Genomic DNA, 16175 nt, shown 5'->3' with positions numbered 1-16175 from the left:
GAGCCAGGGGGAATAAAGGTACAGTTGTACCAGGCCCCAGAGCTTAGGGCACCCTCCAAAATTATGAGAAAATTCTTTAATAAACATTAAATATACAGAGTAAAATAATAACTGCAGGAACGTGTGTGTAAATATAGTAAAGCATGATCTTTATGAATTGATTTTAAAACTTACGAATTCAGCTTAGAATTCAAATAGAATCCCTCTATTTGCTGTTTTCAAAGTGGGAGGTAGCCCTAAACCTCTCATACTTCAACACTTAACCATATTAGGAATATCTATGTTCCCAGCAAGGGGTATATTCTAGAGGTGCACCTATATATTGGTGCCATATTGGATGGGCACCAATAAAAGGCAAATTAACATTACTGGCTATCAGCTTTTTTTGCCCAGCGAAGCCAATGATATATTAATAAACATAATGTGCCTTCTGGCCAGGGCTCCACAGCATGCATGTGGCTAGGAATGCAGCTGGGGAGCATGGAGAGCAGTGCCCTGAAGGTAGGTCTGTGGACAGGAAGGGGCATGGGGGAAGGAAGGGATTTGGAGGGGGGGCAGATCAAGGCACATGTCCCCCTCCCCCCCATTTGTGCGTGGGACAAAGGCAGATGCAGGCTGTCTGCCCTGGTGCCTTTTGTCTTGGGAGCCGCATGCTGGCCAGGTGTCCCCTGCCCATTTGGCAGCGGCAAGTTGTGCCTTCAGCTACCTGACAGGCAGGGGATGCGCAGCCAGTGCACGGTTCATAGGGTAAAGGCAGCAGGGCAGAGAGCCCTGAGCCCACATCTGCCCTTGCCTCTCTCAGATCCGGTTAGAAGCCTCCCCATGCTTAAAAATGGCAGCAGCACTTGAACTAAAGCTCATTTCAACTTTAACTGCAAGATAAGGAGAAATTTCTTCATCCAAAGGTGGCTCAAATCAGCTCTTAACTAGACATATTTCAGATGTGTTCCAGATTACAGCCTGGAACAAATCTTCTGTCTCAGATTTCGCAGATACTATTGACAGAAGTAAAGACCTTTCTTGTGATAGATTTCATAGATGTTAGGGCTAGAAGGGACCTCGCAAGATCATTGGGTCCAGCCCCCTGCCCAAGGGGGAGGAAGTCAGCTAGGGTCAAAGGATCCCAGCAAGATAAGTGTCCAAATGTTTCTTAAAAGTGTCCAGAGTAGATGTTTGCACCACCTCTGGAGGGAGCCTGTTCCAGGCCCTGGGGGCTCAGACAGTAAAGAAGTTTTTCCTTATGTCCAGCTTAAAATGGTCTTGAAGGAATGTGTTACCATTGGACCTTGTCATCCCTTGGGGTGCTCTGGTGAACAGGTATTCCCCCAGATCCTGATGCACAACCCTTATGTACTTATAGGCTGCCATCAAGTCACCCCTGAGCCTGCACTTCTCCAGGCTGAAGTCCCATAGCTCGCAGCCTCTCTTCATAAGGCCTGCTCTCTTGCCATCTGATCATGAGCATGGCTCTTCTCTGGACTTTTTCAAGCTTCTCTATGTCCTTCTTGAATTGCAGAGCCCAGAATTGGATGCAGTACTCCAGCTGCGGCTTCACCAAGGCTGAGTACAGTGACAGGATGACATCCTGGGTCTTGCTTGAGATGCATTGGTAGATGCAAGCTAGAGTTTTGTTCGCTTTGCCAGCTGCGGTATTGCATTGGTGGCTTATGTTCATCTTGTGGTCAATCATGACCCCCAAGTCATGGTGCTAGTGAGTGTAGCATTGCTGAGCCTATAAGTGTGATGTAGCTTCTCTCCCTGAGGTGGAACACCTTGCATTTCTCCATATTGAATACCATTGGGTTTTCATCTGCCCACCCTATAAGCCTATCGAGGTCAGCCTGGATCACCAGCCTATCCTCAAGTGTGGATACTCTTCCCCAAAGTTTGGTGTTGTCAGCAAACTTAGCCAGTTCACTTCTGACACCAGTGTCCAGATCATTTATAAAGATGAGCTCCTGTTCTATAGTCAAAGTACAGAAGATTACAATAATTGTAGTTTCACCGCAAAACTCTGACTACCAGCAATATTTGGAACCCATCTGTGAACCAAGGTAACCTTGGGGTAATCAACTGCCTAGAAAACATCTCATAAATACTAGAGAGAAAAGGAGTATTATAAAATCCTACAAAATTAAGTAGGACTAATCTTTCAGAGGAAACAAGATTCTTTTTCAGAGCTGTCCAAAGCTATTATTGTAGCACTGACCACTGAAAACAGAGTATCAAAACGCATTTATAATCTTCCCTCTTACTGATCACATGTTAAGAGAAGATAACAAAAGGCACTGACAGGACTAGCCCATTATTTTGCTGATTTAGAAAAAACTAAGTACAGAGAACAGAATCTTACCTGAGCATCTGAATCAGTAAGTGTTTCTGTTCCTAGAAGTGTTAGCTTGCTCTGACACTTGAAAGAAAAGAGAAAAAGCAAAAACACAATGCTTATTTATCATTCTTTATTTTTTAGGCAAGCCAACTAGTTATTAAAACTCCTCCAAAAATATAGCAGGAATGTGAATGTGGCTGCCACCACTTTGTTGCAGACCTTACCCAGAGGACCACTGAATGGATGATTTGACAGAAGAACACAAAAAGGACAGGGATGGGACCTTTGTTAACTGAAGAAATTGCCACAAAGCCACTACCAAGACAGTGTGGTCTAACTGGAAACAAATCCTACACTTGGGAAAGAAAGGACAGGGTTCTTAGCAAGTAGGTAACAGGAAACTGAAAAAGGGAACACTAATAATAGAAATGATCACACAATTCTAAAGATATTCAGTGTAATTAAAAAATGTTAATCCCATGCCCAATCTGAGAGAATTTAATCTGTCTTCCTCCCAATTTGAAAAAGAGAGATGACATCCTCAGAAAACGTAATTTTAGGTGTGTTTTTTTTTAAACAGATAAGGACACTACATGAACCAACAAATATTATTCCCTAATACTTGTTCAATTCCAGAAGATACATTTTAGAGCTGCACTGATACATCAGTCCATATTGTATTGGCACCGATAAAAGGAAAATTGACATTATAGGCAATTGGCTTTTTTTGGACAATGTGACTGATGTCGCCAATAAATGCCTTGTACGTGAATGCAGCCACAGCATACACGCAGCCAGGAATGCAGCCTGGCAGCTTGGAAAGCAGCTTCTGCCTGGTAAGTCTGTGGTGGGGAAGGGGCATGGGAGGAGGGCAGATCGAGGCCCCTGCGGTGAGGGAGGGAGTGGGGCTGGAACTATCCAGCCAGGGAGGGGTTGGGCATGGGATGGAGCTGGTGGCTCGTTTGGGGGTGGGGCAGCTCCCGCCACTGCATGCCCCCTGGGGGTGGCATGGGGGGCATATGCCCCCTGAATTTTTGTGTGGGGCAAGAGTGGGCTGCCACTGTGTTCTCATGCTTAGGGGCTGCACCATGCTCTTCCTGGCAGCTGTGCTTAGGCCAGGTGGGGCGGGGCAGGGCAGGAGGCGGCAGTGCTGGGGAGGTGGGGACTAGATCTACTGCCATAGCCCCTGTGCCAGAGCCGCTGCCCACCGACCCAGCCCAAGAGCAGCCACTGGGAAGAGCCCGGCACAGCTTACAAACACACAGCAGCAGCCTGCCCTCATCCCGCACACAGATCTGGGTGGCACATGCCCCCCATGCCTCCCTCAGGGGTGTGCGCACAGGCAGGAGCTGCCTCCCCACATCCCCAGGCTTCCCAGATGAGCCGCCAGCTCTGTTCTGCATCTTGCCCCACCCCAGCTATGTAGCACCTGCTTCTGCCCCAGGCTCACCCCCACTCCCTCCCTCACCACAGGGGCCTCGATCTGCCCCCCCACATGCCCCTCCCCTCCTCCATGCTCCTTCCTCCCAACAGACTCACCAGCCCGACACTGCTCTCCAAGTTGCTGGGCTGCATATCGGCTATCAGATCAGCATCGGCCTATACGGCTGGTCAATAATCAGCCATCAGTATCAGCCCAAAAAATCTTTATTGGTGCACCCCAGTGCATTTTGCTTTATATTGTATGTTGATCAAACAAATCTTACAAAGAAAGCTAGTCCTGACCTACACATATAATTAGACAGTAATAAATTCTTAATGCACAGCACTCAACCTGTGTAGACTAAACATTACTGAAAAGTTAAATTGTAAGTAAACATATTTACCCAATTTTTTAAAACACCTAAATAAAAGTGTTTCTTCATGTTTCAAAAATGTCACACACTAAGCAAAAATGGCTGAAGAATTTTTAAGTAAAACTGAAGGCATATACAATACATATATGCATTAGTAAACATACAAAGCGTTAATTGTCTTATTTCAGGTGTACTGAAGATTGTATTATGTGGAAATGCCATGTAAAACTGTGCTGAAACCATTTAGACTCTAAGTAGCTGAATTCTGGACAGCTTGATTCGAAATCAACATTCTAGTGTCCCTTCAAAACCATTTAAAGCAAGTCTTTCTTTTAGAAATTTTACTTAATTTTGAAATACTGAGACAGCACAGTTAGGGCACTGAACTGGGAATTGAGAGACCAGAGTTCTGTTCTGCTGCAGTTACTGCCTTAGCCTACAAAAGATGTTGACTTAGCTCTGTGCCTCTATTTCTTGTCTACATAGATAGTAACTACTTCAGATTTGGAACTATTTCCACTCATTATTGTTACTTTTCACATTTCATTCCATTTTATTAAACTAAAACAAATGTAATATTAGAATATTGTAAACAAAGACTCACACTGTACTTTGTCCTTCAGCACCATTTCCACTTTCAGCTTTTATTTTGTATTATTTCCCCAAGAGTTTTCTTTGACAAAATACAATGATCAAATGCAATATACCTACAGCCAGATCTTGCTCCATCTGTTAGGAATCTAAGTGGGACCCTATTTCACTCTTCAAAAGTGTCTGAAAAACTGTTAATACAAATTATTATTTTGTAATAACAAAATACTGCTTTTTGTGACTTAGCTTTATAAGCAAACATAAAAGCATATTACAAAAATGGATGCACTGATAGATTTTTGGGGACTTTCCGGATGGAACAGGTTCATAATTAGGTGCATAAGTAAAGTAGGGTGTGGCCCCATGTCTATTTATAATGATCTTAATACCTCTTCCAACTTCTTCCATATCACCTCACATTCATCTAGGAGTTCTTCTTTGGCATTTACAGGACACTCTAAATTAGTGGCGATTTTTGGAGCTAAATTATGCGGGTATATTGACATATGTTTTGCCAGTTTCTCAACCTGTGAACAAACAGAAAAAAGTCAACAAAAGAAACTAAAATAATTAAAAACAGTGAATCATATTTGAAACAAATTAGCATTAATGCCGAACAGAGAAAACCAAGTCTTTTTAATCATTCTAATACTAACATTTGAATAGCATCCAAACTTTCATTAAAAGCAGCCAGCTCAGTCAGTGAGCTAGAATTTTAAAACAAAACAAATTCTAATATACCTATGTCCTTTACACTACATCACAAATCCTAAGCTCTCTAAAATGCTTGGCACCGTGTATCCTTATTAAAGTCTCCCAAGAGATGAAGATATAATGTAACCATAAACTAACACAGGCACATTTACTATAGCAGACTTTTCTTCCACAGAATCCAAAGAGCAATATGTGCCTAAAAGGTTACCTACCTATCATCTCTCCCAACCATACAGCTGGTCTAATAAAAGAGCTCACCAAGGAAATCCTTGCATCCCATCAACACTATTACTACCTAGTAAATGCAGTTAAGGTCTATAGTCCTTTAAAAAAAATAAATAGAATGTAAAAGCAAAACAGAGGGTACCTACTTTTAAATTAACAATCTTATAACAAAAAGTATTTTATTAATATTAGTGTTTCCTTAAAGAAACACAAAGTAATCTACAACACTTCACAGAAAGTGGTCTGACTAATTTCTTCTAGAAAGACTGATTTCTTTTAAAATATAAATATATGGAGAACAGACACAACTCTATTTAATGATAAATAACTTATTCAAAGTACACATACCTCTTGTAAAAGTTCATCTTGCTTATCCTACAATAGAAGGACAGAAAATAAAATATACAGACTTCCAAACCCTTGCAGTATTTACTGCATGTTATATCTCTTGTGACAACCTTCCCTGTGATGATACTTTCCTTTAATTGAGAACCTTTCCTATAATTTACAACCTCCTGCAAATATCATCTGTGCACTAAATTCACTGGCAAATATGCAAAGGAGGGTGTTTTCAGTAGTCGCTCTTCAGCTCTGGAACTCCCCCCCCTTGTGGTCAGTCAGAGTCTAGTAGCAATAGCAACTGGAGGAAAGTACATGGAACATTTTATTATTAGATATATATGACTATTCTCAAATTACCATATTGACTTGAATCCAAGATGAGGTTTCCCCCCACCCCCATTCAATACAGGGGGGAAAGCCCCACACCTTGGATTTGTGTACAAGGTGGGGGGCAGGGCAGGTAGTTACTGCACCTAAGGCTCCACCCCATCCCTGGGGTCAGTCAAAGCCTCAGCCATTGCTCTGCCCCCTCACCCCCCTACAGACTCTGCTCCATACCACTGCTGCTGACCCCCCTGCCTCTGGCCTATACCTCATGCCACCCAGTGCCACTGCTGATTACCCTGAGTCGCGGCTCCAGGTCCAGCCTAGGACACTAAGCACAGTCTGGCTCCAGCCCCTGCCCAGCTACACAGCAGTGGCTGCAGCAGCAACACCGCCAGCCCCGCTCCAGGGTCAGAGCTGGGACTGGAGCTGCCATTGCTGTCACTGCAAATGCTACTGCATGGTTGGACGGGGCTTGGAGCCAGCATCAGCTCCATGCCCTGGACCACAACTCAGGGTGAGCAGTGGCTGACGGTGGGGAAGAGGGGCAGACACCAAGGGGCAAAGACACTACAGGGAGGGCAGACAGCACGGGGAGCAAGTGGTGGGAGGGACAGGCAGCAGGAGGTATGGGATGGGGGTTGGGCTGCTCAACTCCCCCACCACTGCTTTCTCCCTTACCACAGGGGAAGAAGGGGACAAATTTCAGGTGCCCTTCAATAGTTGCATTCTATATGTGGAAAATTATAACTGATTTATACATTTTCCATGTATAATGTAATTATTGGGGGGGATCATCATAAATTCAGATAAATACAGTAATCATAGAACACTTTATGACGCAAGCCAATAAAAACTCACTAACATGGAGCTTCACATAGCTCACAAAAATAATATTTTGCATTGTCTCCCAATTACCTTGCAAAATATACTGCATTAAGAGTGATTAGTACACATGCTAAACCTCTTTGTGTCAACAGCATTCCTAAACAAAAGATTTGAAGAATGAAGTCTTAATGATTTGGACAATTAAATTTGAATGAAAGGAAGTTAGTGAAGGCTAAAGCCAAGCAAGTAAAATGCATTTCTCCCAAACAAGTAAAATCCCTAGAAACAAAACAGCACGTGCAATGCTTAGCACAAGATATGCACTCCTGAGCAAGTCAAGGGACTAGAATGCAAGGAGGAAACCATTTTCATAGAAAAGCTTCTGCGGCTATGCAAGCCAAATAAAAATCCTTCAAAATTTGAAAAATTGATCCTATAAACAAGAGTGCATATTACAGCAGGCATCAAGAGGAAAATTAGATCATCTAAAATGAAGTCTGAAGAGCAAATATATAAAGGGGTAAAAAACAAAAAAGTGATTCTTTAAACGAAGTATATCTGAGGCAAGAAGCCTACAAGAGAGTCATCACTTCAGAAGCACTGAATCACCAGAGATTGAAAGGACTGATTAAAGAAGATAAAGACCTTGCTGAGAAATTAAACATATTTCTTTGCTACAGAGATTCCTACCTCCAAACCATTCTTTCCTGGTAAGAAAAGGGAGGTACCCCCAGAGAACTGGGGTGACTGTGGAAGTGGTGCTTGAGCAGACTGTTTATTTAAAATGTAACATGTCGCCAAACCAGGACAGTACATAGCCAAGAGTTCTGAAGTTCAAATATGAAGTAGCTGAGGTGCTAAGAAAAACTCAAGAACTTTCATAACACAAACGCTGGCCCTGTCTCCACAGTAAACTTACTGGGCCTGGCAGCAGCACTCTCAAGCACACTACACTGCTCCCAGGCAGAACATCTTGTGCTTGAAAGCTTGCCTAACTTTATCCCAACTTCACAAATGGTCCAAAAAATGATCTTACCCTAAGAAATCCTTGCCCCTCACATAATTCCTGGACCATCATGGCTACAACATCACTCTGACACTATCTTGAATTAGATAATCTGGCTTCTTACTCACTGCTTGTTCATAGGTTAAGACACTGGCAAAACATGTAAATATACCAGCATCATCTGGATCCAAAATGACCACTATTTTAAACAAGAGGCAAAGATTTCCTAGGATGATCTCTTCCTGGACCACCTACATAGTTGGGATAAAGTTAGACAAGCCTTCATATGTAAAACCTGAAGAAGAATCTTACATCTGAAAGCTTGTCTAACTTTATCCTAACTACATAGTTGGTTCAATAAAAGACATCACCCTAAGAAATCCTTGCCTTGTGCATAATTGTTGGACCATTATGACAACATCATTTTTATACTCCCATTAATTTTGAGTGTCAAACTCCTAGATACATTGTGGTGTGGCTGCACCCAGGCAGCATTAGGGGTGCAAATTTGGCCCTGTCACTTGACAGTGCTAATTGGGCTGCCCAAGACACCACACAGGGGCAACTAGGTATATCTGAATGAAGGTCTGAAAGGATCTAACCAGCACAAATGCCTCAAGAGAAGGTGGATAAAGAGTAACCCATTAGCATTGTGTGTGCCTGTATGATAACGCCCCACAGAAAGGGCCAAAGAAATGGAAAAGTAGCTGTGAAGTGAAAGATAAAAAAGGAAGAACAGCCAAGGGGGGAGAGGGAGAGCTGTGCACCCAGCCTGCCTACCCCATTGCTGTTTGTCTTCAAGGCTAGGGACAGAAGTTACACATAAACCAATGTAAGTGATCAGAAACTCTGCCCGCCCTGTTTCCACCCCTACCTACAGTGCAGCCCCCCTGCCAGGAAGAGGCTTGCGCTCCCAAGAAACCATGACAGGGGCTGCTGCCCCCATCGTGGTCCCTGCCCCCTCGCTGCTTCCACGGCAGGGGTGTGGCCAGAGGCTGGCCAGCATGGCCCCCTTAGGTGGGGGGCAGGGGCAGGGACAGGGGTTATTTTCCCCCACCCTCCACCATCTGGCAGAGGAGCAGGGAGGGAGCTTATTCCATTGCTTGCCCTATGCAGGGAGCAATCGGCAGTGGTGATTGGGGCTGGCAGACCCAGGCTGTAGCCCTCTGGGGGCAGAGGGGGTAATATACCCCCTCCCTGCCCCCTCTGCCTCAGGTGGCCATGCCGGCCGGCGTCTGGCCATGCCCCCACCCCTGCAAAATAAACCCCCTCCCTGGCCAGTTCACTTGAGGCTACTGCCAGGGCTCACCATGCCATGCCACGCACCCCACCATAGCACAGCTTCCCTGCAGCCAAGGGCGCACTCTAGTGCCCCAGCAGCTTCTGGCCCGAGTGACTGCAGGCATATGCCTGCATTTCCTCAGTTAAAAGTGAATGCCTATTCACTTGCAAATTGGTTCAATCTAGACAGGTTAAACCAGTGGTTCTCAACTTTTTTCCTACCTGGACCCATTTGCAAAGATCCATGGCTTGTCCTGCCCCCCGGTCCTGCCCCCCTTTCTCCTCCCTCCCTCCCCCCAGGACATGCTGGTGCTCCTCACTCCTAACCCACAATCCCCTGCCCCTCTGCCCCGCCCCCCCAGCCCTGCCAGAGGGGTCCCCCAGCTGCCCCCATCCGACTCAGCTGGAGTGAGATGGCTGCAGCAGCTCTGGCTCATGAGGGTGGCAGCAGAGCAAGTCTGGCCCTGTCATGGGCTGGAGGGAGGAGGAGATGCCTGTATCACCCCTCCTGCCCTGGACTGGGACTGCTGCGCCGCACCAGGCAGCCTGGTCATAGCTCCTCTCGGCCCCTGAGCAGCACTGCCGTGAACACAGGCACTGGCCCCAGTGCCGCCAGCCCAGCCACACAGCTCTTCCTCACTCCCTTCCCCCACTGGAAGAGACAGACACCTTCCCACTGTCCCTCTGCCCTGCCTAGGGTGGCCCTCAGAGAGGACAGTCTGGTTGTTTTCTGCCCTCTATTGATATGAAACCCGATGCCTTTATGTTCTCAATTTTTCTCTCAAAGAGAAAAATTGAGGACATAAAGGAATCAGGTTTCGTAACAATAGAGGACAGAGTAGCCGAAAAGCCAAAACCCTGCCGCAGCTTGTGACCCTCTGAAATATTCTTGCAACCCAGTTTTGGGTCATGACCCACAGGTTGAGAAATGCTGGGTTATACAAACCTGCAAAGACTGAATCAATTCAGGCACTGGCTTTTGAATGTCTGTCCCTAGCCCAAAAGGGAACGAATCTGACACGAAGGCTCTAGTCACCTGCCAGGCCTATTTGACGCATATCATGAACGTGGGCCTTACGCCCACAAAGCAATGGTTCCCCTTCCCTGGTACTAGAGGGAGCTAATAGGAAGGCAGCAACTGAATCTGGGGAACAAGAGCAAAGAGAAAACAGGGGCGGGGCGGAAGTCACTGTTTGAAAACGAGCTCTCCAGGAGCGAGCAGGAAGCATTGCCCACACACCCAGCAGGCACGAGGCCCAGGACATCTCTGGCCGAGATCAGGGACAGAAACCGGCCCCGGGGGCCCTGTTAGAGTCTTCTTCCCGGCCAGGTTGACGCGCAGCCCTGGCCGGGCCAGGGAGTCGGACCGCAGGAGACTCCGGAGGAGCCGAGGGTGGGAGGGACAGGTGTCGGGGTGTGCTACCATGGCCCCACGGGGCCGTTACCATAGCAATGGCGATAGCGACGGCGACAACGATCTGTAGCGGCCTCCTTGGTCTCCGAACCGCGCGCGCTCGGCGCTGAATGGCCGCCTCCGCCCGCTCCCATTCGTCACTTCCGGCAGCCTGCGTCGCGGAGAGTGACGTCAGCCAACATGGCGTCCAGCGACTCAGAGCGCAAGAGGAGGAAGCTCGGGACTGCGGGCGATGGCGAATCGGAGCTGGAGCCGGAGCCGGAGGAGGATGAGGATGAGGATGAGGATGAGGAGCGGTGGGTCGGGCCTCTCCCGGGAGAGGCCGCGCAAGCGAAGAAGAGGAGAGGTAACGAGCGCGGAGCGACCCCGGGGGGGCTCCGGGCGGACAGCGCCGGGGGAGAGCCCTGCCCCGTGCTCCGGACATGGGGAGACAAGCCGTCGCAGCTAACGTGTCTCTCGCTCCATGGACCGGCCTCTCCCAGGAGCTAGACCCAAATGCGCCCCTTACCCGAGGGCTCATTTTTTCCTCTTACTGTTTCACATTTTTCATCTGAATATAACAGAGCTGGAAGAGAGGTGGTCGTGCAGCGCTGCAGCTCCGTGGCAGTGCTATACCGTATCCACATGCCCCACAAGGGCCTGTCTCTGCTGCTGTGCCCCTCCAGCAGCTTTGCCCCTCCCCACATTGCCTTCCCTTGGCTTGCAGAGAAGGCTTTAAAGATGCCTGTGGAAGTGGCCACGGATGGATCTAGGATTCTGAAAAGAGGGTACAGATGGTGTGGTGCACCATGGCCCATAGTGCAACACCACATTGTTCTCCATTTAAAAGAGGCTATTCATTTTACTAATAGTGCTGGGCCTAGTGATGTATTATTCAGCTTCTGATGAAAGCACAAACAAATATAAGTTTATTGGGCTGCGTATTAATTACATCTAAAAAACCCCAACTAAGCAAAAGAGAATCAAAAGATGTTGTTTCATTGGTTCTGTAGTCATTGGAATTAAATGCACACCTTTCTTTTTTCAGATTCATAAAACAAAGTCTAGCTTTCTTGAGCATCTTGACAGTGTATCCAATGCTTCACTGAAAGTTATTTCCATACTTTTGTTAATGGTTTTAGCACAAGTTAAAAACTTTTGGTGGACCAGGAATCAAGGGTGTTGTGACTGCACCCCACCCTGTATCTGCCCTGTGTCAAACCAGCCACCCTGTCCTGTATCAAACCAGCCAACAAAGAAGTAGATCCCAGCCTGTCACTGAGTTCTCGTTGTGCAAACCTGCATGCGCTTTACTTTGCTACAGTGAAAAGTCCCGGTATTCATGGTAATGAATTTGAGCCTGTTTGCAGGATTGAGCCTGCAGTTTGAAATGCTTTCAGATGTGAAAATCAATTAAAGTGCTCCATTTATAGGGAAGCAATAACTTAATGGCAGGGAAACCGCTGTTCTTCATACCTCTAGTGTGAAGTAATAGAGTAACTTCTTACAGACCACCTGTTGGCTATTTTGGTGATGTTGTTCTAACAAACATACTTGCTTGACATTTTCTCATGGACAGTGCCATGAATGCAAAAATGGGTTTGACGATATTGATCAGGTGCACACTTAGCAGGATAAGCAGTGATTAGTACAATATGTACCCGATATGTAAATGTTGGCAGTTTCATTTAAGTTGTAGAGACAGAAAGAGAAACTGCACAAATAAGTCAATACTTAGCTTTTAACCTACATAACACAGTGTAAAAATCGGATTTAGTTACAAAATGAAGATGACCAAAATCAATTGGAGAAAGATGCTAATAAAAATGAACATGTTTTCAAGTGCTTGCCTAATCTGAATAACTATCTAATTTCATTGTCATATTTGTCTTTTCTTTAGCAATTTGAGACAAATATTTTTGTCAAACATCATATTTTTCCTGAGAAATGTAGTCTGTGATTTTTGTGAAATTCTTGGTGTGGCATATTTTTGCATGCTCAAAAATAGCAATAATTATATCCATCTTATCAACAGTATCAGACAACTATCTGAGAGACAGAATAAGCACATCTCTTGTCACAGAAAATTGAAGGGTTTTTTGTTGCATATTCTTATGTGACTGCAGTTGTTAGGTTACTTTTCGTAGTCCAATTTAGCTTTGCAGTGGATCACCTGTTCCTAGATAGATTCAGTTGTCCTGGCCATCATTATTAGTCAAAGGACAGAGGACAAACAGGAGAGTCTTTTACATGGGTATTGAAAATTACTACTTCCACTGCTTCTACAGAGGAACTGATATATTCTAACCCAGAACTAATAGTCTCTAGGTAGTCTGTTATCTTGTCTTAAGAAACCGGTAGCCCTGTGTGCTACAAAGGAAAATACAAGAAATTGTAGCATAACTTCTCCATAAAAGAGTTTCTTCATTTACTGCTTTTGGAACTAAATCTAGAGCATCAGTGTTGTATGTTCATTTATAAACAAAATATCACTGGCTTTGTCCTAAAATTCTGTCTCCTAGACCTTAACTTCAAGCCCTGAATCTCTATAGTAACACCATGTATGATTTCCTTTATTATAATAATGAAATGAATGTTGACCAAGTCTCCTTGCAAGTGTTTAAAGATTCTTGGATTGAGATGTTATAAATATTACATTATGGGCTAAGGAATGGATCAAGTTAAAGGGGAAATTGGATCAGAAGGTGTATCCCCAAAATAATGGAAATCAACTACTCTTAAACAAAAGGGTTTTTATAAATATTTCAATTTTGTGTAGCTGCATTGTTGAGAGGAAGCTTTTCTGTGACTTTAGTCATGGGAGCCACAACGTGGCCAGGTAGTGCGTGTCCCTTGTATTCTGTCTGCTGGGTGGGTTCCATTTTGCTTGCTACTGCTCTGCTGATGTCTGGTGGGGCAATTCAAGCAAGTAGATGGAAGTTTTTGTCATTTATTGTTTTAAGGCATCCAGTAATGCACCTTCAACTTTTATTCAGCACAGTGTCTAGCTTCTCTACATGTGCCTATCTTTCCCAAACCAAGCATGTGTATTCAGCTACCAAATAACAAAGTGCAAGTGCCTTAGTTTGTAGTGTTGTTGGATGTCCCCCCTTTCCCCCCCTTATGGAGTTGATGAAGTTTTTAAATATGTTGTTCCAGGAACTAACTTTACATTTCCATCTTTTTACATTCATTTTATATGGAAATGTGCAGTCTAGTGTCACTCCCAAATAAGTAGGATCTGAGTTATTCCATTCCATTAGGTTGAGCTACTTATTAGTATCTTAGTTCTAAAGGTGGAAGAGATTAACCTGTGTTTTGTTTGGATTGACACATAGCTGATGTACTGCATGATGTTTAGTATCTGACCAATGCATGATTTCCCTGGGTGGAAGCGAGCTTGTTTGAGAATTAGGTATTGTTTGACAACCAGTGACAAGCACCTTAAGATAAAGCATCTATAGAGTTTTGAAAAATGACAAAGGATGTAGGTCTGAAGTTCTTTGGATCTGAGGGATCTATCTCCATTTTTAGGAGTTCTACAGTACGTGCTTGTTGCTATCTTGAGTATTTTGTACATGGTTCCACACATATTCTACAATAGGAGTAGCTAGGCCCAAGTTGTCAAGGCCCGTGGCTTTGCTGTCTTTAACGGTGCTTACTGCAATTGTTAAGTCAATCACTGTAAACTTGTCCCAAAGTGAGGAACCTCTTGGTCATCTTTTATCTTGATTTGAAAGTTGGATTGTTTATTTGGTGCCCTACCATTTTCAATGAGTGGATCGATGGCCTGATTTGCCATGACATTGTAGCGTTGTTCATTCTGGTTCACTAGTAAGTTTCCAGATGGTTGTCCCTGTTATTTTGCTATTATGTGTCATATCCACATTCTCAATGAGATTCTGCCTTCTTCCCTCTGCTAATAAAATGACTAGTTCTTTTGCTGAAGCAATAGTTTCCTCAGCAAACAGGTCTGCTTCATACAGCCTGTTGTACTTGGTTTATCTATCAGCTAATTCCAGTGTTAGTCCTGGCCCACAATTTTTTCCACAGCCTCTTGAGAGATGTCTCTTTGAGATGGTGCATAGCATTTTTACAAACTGCTCGTAGTTTTCTGATATTAGTTTAGTGACCACTATGGCAACATCAAGGTGTTTGGTAAAATCATTTTTTGCAGCTGGGCAGGAGGGAGCTTTCTTGTCTGCGCTGCAGCTGGGCAGCAGGGAGAAGTAGCAATGGCGGTAGCTGGGTCCTAGCGCTGCCCTACCTTAGACCTGAACTGGATCATTCCATCCTTCTGCTGGAAACTGTTGCTGACCACTGTCTTCTGTTCTTGACTAAGATGCAAGCAAGCAAGTTGATCAAAGCTTAATTAATACAGAGCTGAAGATAAAGTTTTATCAAAAGGAACTAATTCCTGCTTTTTCTTTTAATTTTAGTCCTTGAGTTTGAACACGTCTACCTTGAAAACCTTCCGAGTGCTTCCATGTATGAACGCAGTTATATGCACAGAGATGTCATTACACATGTAGCATGTACTAAGTAAGTCTTGTTTTACAGTCCAGGAACTAGAAAGAAAACTTCCTGTCATATATGTATAGACAGGAAATTTTCTTTCTAGAACTTTTTCCTAATGGAACTTTAAAAATCCCAATTGATCATAAAGTTTTCAGAGGTAATTTTAAAAGAATTGGGTCACTGAAAAAAGGGGCTGCAGATTGGTTCAAGAGACACTATTGATCTTAAATTTATTTATTTATTTTCTCCCCAGTTGCTATGTTATGTGGGCTACCTAATGATATCTTGCATTTTGTCCATTAAGTAATTGGAGCTATAGTGACTAAGGAGAAAATTATTTTCCTTTAATCGCTTCAGTATTTGTATTTTACTTCTAACAATAGTAGAATTTTTTTAAAAATCAGACTCATGAATAATATTAGTAATGTTATGTTATGTCATGTTTAGTAATGATGTCACAGATTTGTTTGCAAATCAGATAAAATGCAAGAAGATAATATCCTGTGTATTGAGAACTGATGCAGAGGTTGAATTGCTACTACATACTTGGACAGACTCTCATGGTACATTGTTTAAACTGCACTATGATAGTATTGTGCCTCCCAGATTTGTGCATGGGGCAAGGGGAGGATACCTGCTGTGGCCTGTTCCCAGTGAAGGGAGGCTGGGCCAGGCGTGTGCTCAGGGTGGGTGGGGGCAGGGAGAGTGACCATGATGCTTGGAGGGGGGGTTATGGGGTGGGCTACAGATGCCCCAAAAGTCGCTGTTGCCACCCCATAACCCCCCCCCCCCGCACAGCCCCCCGCCCCCCCCCCCCCCCCCCCGGGC

The 16175-nt window shown here is 44.6% G+C and overlaps 2 protein-coding genes across 5 annotated transcripts in view; one reads left to right on the top strand and one right to left on the bottom strand.

Annotated features, from left to right (window-relative positions):
• The window catches only part of CENPK (centromere protein K), a 40185-nt gene extending 28800 nt beyond the window's left edge, over nucleotides 1–11385 (bottom strand). The window contains exons 1-4 of one of the 4 annotated variants that reach the window (XM_019517790.1): nucleotides 11359–11385; nucleotides 6004–6030; nucleotides 5106–5243; nucleotides 2354–2410 (exon numbers count right to left, since the gene is read on the bottom strand). In XM_019517790.1, the coding sequence (XP_019373335.1) occupies nucleotides 2354–2410; nucleotides 5106–5243; nucleotides 6004–6030; nucleotides 11359–11370 (234 nt within the window). In that variant the 5' untranslated portion in view covers nucleotides 11371–11385. Of the gene's footprint in view, nucleotides 1–2353; nucleotides 2411–5105; nucleotides 5244–5457; nucleotides 5480–6003; nucleotides 6031–10859; nucleotides 10945–11358 lie in introns of those variants that run through there. The other 3 variants (XM_019517792.1, XM_019517791.1, XM_019517793.1) reach the window with 3 other exon arrangements.
• Nucleotides 11016–16175, top strand: part of PPWD1 (peptidylprolyl isomerase domain and WD repeat containing 1) — a 33091-nt gene continuing 27931 nt past the window's right edge. Inside the window, exons 1-2 of the mRNA XM_019517780.1 lie at nucleotides 11016–11196; nucleotides 15269–15371. Of these exons, the coding sequence (XP_019373325.1) occupies nucleotides 11031–11196; nucleotides 15269–15371 (269 nt within the window). The 5' untranslated portion in view covers nucleotides 11016–11030. The remainder of the gene's footprint in view (nucleotides 11197–15268; nucleotides 15372–16175) is intronic.

Source organism: Gavialis gangeticus, unplaced genomic scaffold (assembly GCF_001723915.1).
Source record: "Gavialis gangeticus isolate Ggan-Ray unplaced genomic scaffold, GavGan_comp1, whole genome shotgun sequence".
In the NCBI taxonomy this organism is placed as follows: domain Eukaryota; kingdom Metazoa; phylum Chordata; order Crocodylia; family Gavialidae; genus Gavialis; species Gavialis gangeticus.
The sequence above is the reverse complement of the archived record's forward strand: the minus strand, read 5'-3'. Positions and strand labels throughout refer to the sequence as shown.